This window comes from Melanotaenia boesemani, chromosome 22 (assembly GCF_017639745.1).
Source record: "Melanotaenia boesemani isolate fMelBoe1 chromosome 22, fMelBoe1.pri, whole genome shotgun sequence".
In the NCBI taxonomy this organism is placed as follows: Eukaryota; Metazoa; Chordata; class Actinopteri; order Atheriniformes; family Melanotaeniidae; genus Melanotaenia; species Melanotaenia boesemani.
The window spans coordinates 6,784,529-6,787,942 of record NC_055703.1 but is presented as its reverse complement, the minus strand read 5'-3'; the positions used below and the strand labels follow the sequence as shown (position 1 = coordinate 6,787,942).

General features: G+C 39.3%; 1 protein-coding gene across 1 annotated transcript; it reads right to left on the bottom strand.

The window, feature by feature from the left end:
- Window positions 1–1,105: 1,105 nt before the first annotated feature.
- LOC121633299 (alpha-1-antitrypsin homolog) lies at window positions 1,106–3,414 on the bottom strand. The gene is made up of 5 exons (XM_041975176.1): window positions 3,324–3,414; window positions 2,533–3,148; window positions 2,052–2,322; window positions 1,761–1,908; window positions 1,106–1,678 (listed from the first exon to the last, which is right to left on the bottom strand). Exons 2-5 carry the CDS (start codon window positions 3,137–3,139, stop codon window positions 1,487–1,489), a joined length of 1,218 nt encoding a protein of 405 aa, XP_041831110.1. The 5' UTR covers window positions 3,140–3,148; window positions 3,324–3,414; the 3' UTR covers window positions 1,106–1,486.

Genomic DNA, 3,414 nt, shown 5'->3' with positions numbered 1-3,414 from the left:
TGCTTCTCTGTTATGATTTGAATGTTTTATGTAAAGAACTTTGAATTTTCTTGTATATGAAATTTTCATGTCTTTGCCAAACTGCAACTGTACTATCATTAAAGGGCGAGGAATTCAATATTTGTATCTGAAGTACAAAAAGGTTTGCCAAGAGAATCTGTACACTGGTAAAGATTTAATTTCAAAAGGAACACACTTTAGCGTCAGATTAAACTCTGCCAAGGATATGTATTTTAAAACTAAGAGATCAATTTGAACTAAGAGAAAGGGATGATAAATTGACTTAGATTACTTTCAGACTTGTCTCTTCAGTGGAAATTTCTCCAGATTCTGTGAATTTGTAAATGTTTTATAGACCGTAGATAATAATATCTATACTATTTTATTACAGTTTTACATTTAGGGATGCTTTATCCAGAAGATCTACCAAAACATAACCTTTCAAGTCTTGACTTTATTAGAAAAAAAATCATATCAGATTCAAAATTATGTTTTTGTTTCCTGCACTGATAGAAATTGATCTCTTTTAGCATCTGATGTGCTGTGTTTGTGCAATTCTTAGTTAAATTATTTTTTAATGATTCTAATGGTTCCAATCCATTCCGATCCCCTCAACACAATAAAAAGATAATTTACAAATAATAAGATGGTTCACTGACCATGATGAGGAAGTCTTTGGTATTTCTTTCATTTTCCAATTTATTTCCATGTCCATTCATTAATTGTTCGTACCCATCCCTGCTGCTATCAGGCGAGCACACCCTGGACACACCCTGGAGACAAACAACTACGCGCACCCAGACTCATGGTTAGCCTAACACCTAGCACCAGTTACCTTAACCTGCATGTATTCAGACTGTGGAAAGAAGCTGGGTTACCCAGGGAGAACCCATGCATGCACAAGGCGAGCACACAAACTTTACACAAAAAAGATGAACACCAGGAACATTCTTGCAGTGAAGTAGCCGCAAGAACCCACCATTCCTTTAAATTCATTCTCAACATATACAAAAGCCTTTATTTAATAATTTCTGCATTGTTTCTTTCCTAAATCATATATTTACTCCTAGTAAGTTAAAAAAAAACACACACACACACAAAATTCCACCTTTTCATGACAATTCTTTATTTCACTTCATCATGAATTGTATTGAAAGAACAATAGCACAATGACAATTGATGTTATGGTCATTACATCTATCACCTCAAGTTAGGTTATAATCTACGGTGATGTATACAGACAAACCTAGCCAGGTGATAAATGGAAAAAAAGTGTCATACCCACAGGCAGATTAATAGACCTTTGTGTCCCTTGAAAACAGTTGTGTTGTCTTTTTCATCCAGCTGCTCTCATTCATCATGTATTCAATGCTCTTGTCATGGTCACACCTCGATAACACTATCAGATATTGAAATAAATGTCCTTGAACTACTAAAACCTACTACAGCCAAAAAATACAACAGATGAATGGGACTCCTGCAGTCTTTACACGGCTGTGGGGTTGTTGATCTTGCCCATGAACAGAATGCTTCTCGTTGAGTGCTCCATGATGAAGACCATGAAGGGTCTGTTCAGTTCCACATTTTCTGGCATACTCATGGGCATTATTTCAATGGTGGTGGCGCTTGCTGCCTCTGTCCCTGTTTCGTCCACGCTCAGCACGGCCTTGTGGTTCACCTGTGGAGGAACCAGGAGACAACATTCAGCGTTCAGTTTAGATTGTTTGATGGTCCACACAAAATCCTTGAAGTCATGTTACCTTTGAGACTTTGAGCTTAATCTCCTCAGACATGCCAGAAAAATCTGCCTTCTCGCCAAAAGCAGCTGTTATTCCCATTTCTTTGAGAGTTTCATCCAGAGAGGCATCAGCAGAGACAGAGAATTTCGGCATTAAGAGATTCACGTTACTGTGGAACAGAAATGTATCAGTTAATTAACACAAGGTGTACAATTTTTCTGCATAAATTTCCCTACCATCAATTTATCAATGAAATATTTTACAAACTCCAGGTTGAAGATTCAAAATATGTATATAAAAAAATTCTCTTACTGCTTGAAGAGTGAGTCGTGCCAGTGTCTGATGTAGTCCTTGTTGACGACGCTCTCCACCTCCTTCATCTTGCCTTCGTCAGGCAGGACGATCATCATGGAGGTGTTGCCTTTGTATGGCAGGAAGATGACAGTGGTGTGGTTAGCATGGTCCTGATAGTAGTCAAAGCGTCCCGTCTTCTTCATCATGTCCACCTGGACTGTGGTGCTCTCATCCACTTGAAATTCTCCCTTCTTTGTCAAGTTTCCATCGAAGGGTTTTTCCCACTGTCCTGTAGAAACAACAGAGGAGAAAGATTATTTAAAATATTGCAGACTGCAGTTTTATTTCACACATCTGAGGAATGTTCTTGCATGCGGCTGGAACACCTTTCATAGAATGATCACATATGTATGTGCAGATGCAGTATCTTGATGTGTTCATCAAACATTTGGCACTCTGCATGCATTGTTTGTCCTCCTAAAGAACGTTCATGTCCTACCTCTGAAGTAGACATAGTTGATCAGTACCATAGCCATCTCAGGGTCCAAGTTTTTCACTAGATCCTTAATCTTATCTTGAGTTTTACTTGCAATGTGTGTGTTGATTTTAGCTGCAGCCTCATCTGGTTTGGCAAAGTCGACATTGAAGGTCTCACCAGAGTAATACTTCTTAATATCATTCATATATGCCTCCAGGGGATTAAAACCAGTGCGCACCAAAACTGAATTGCCAACATCCAGCTGCTGGTTCTCCTGGCTGTGACCAAGCATATGGAATAGATGCTCATAGGCGTCATTGACCTGTGCCTGGTTTAAGCTGCTGTAGCCCAAGCTGGAGAACAGCTGGCTATGGGTGTCTTCGCGTGCCCCTACAGACAGCATAGACAGAGCAGTGGCGATGCCGAGTGGTGAGTAGAAGATGTTCTTTCCAGCACCATCCTTGGCATTCAGACTTTTGTAAAGGGCAAAGGCAAAGTCGGCATTAGGAGAGGAGAGCTTGTGGCAGTTCATCTCATCTCCATGATTGTGGTGATGATGGTGATGATCTGCCAAGGCTACAGCCAGCAGCAAGGCTGCTAGAGCACTACTAGCAAAGATACTGTGCATCTTCAGAGTCTGTCGAGGGAGAAACAATATTAGCTAGGTTAAACCAAAAGAGGTCAAAGTTAAATTTCCAAGAAAACAGCTATATTCTTTTCAGGAAGATGGTTAATATTTGAAAATCAAACAGAATTTCTTTTAAGTATATGACAATGACAACAAGGATATTTCAGTCAAGTGATGTTCTTACCTTTACTGTCCTCTTTGCTGCAAAAAGTTTGTCAGAGGCTTTCCATTTTTATACACTAGCTTAGAGAAACAGCTGACAGTTTAGTGAAAAA

Coding starts and splice junctions, on each gene's coding strand:
- LOC121633299 (XM_041975176.1), bottom strand. CDS start 3,139: ATGCACAGTATCTTTGCTAGTAGTGCTCTAGCAGCCTTGCTGCTGGCT. Junction 1,909..2,051: donor CACGACTCACTCTTCAAGCA/GTAAGAGAATTT, acceptor TCTGTTCCACAG/TAACGTGAATCTCTTAATGC. Junction 1,679..1,760: donor TTAAGCTCAAAGTCTCAAAG/GTAACATGACTT, acceptor GTTCCTCCACAG/GTGAACCACAAGGCCGTGCT.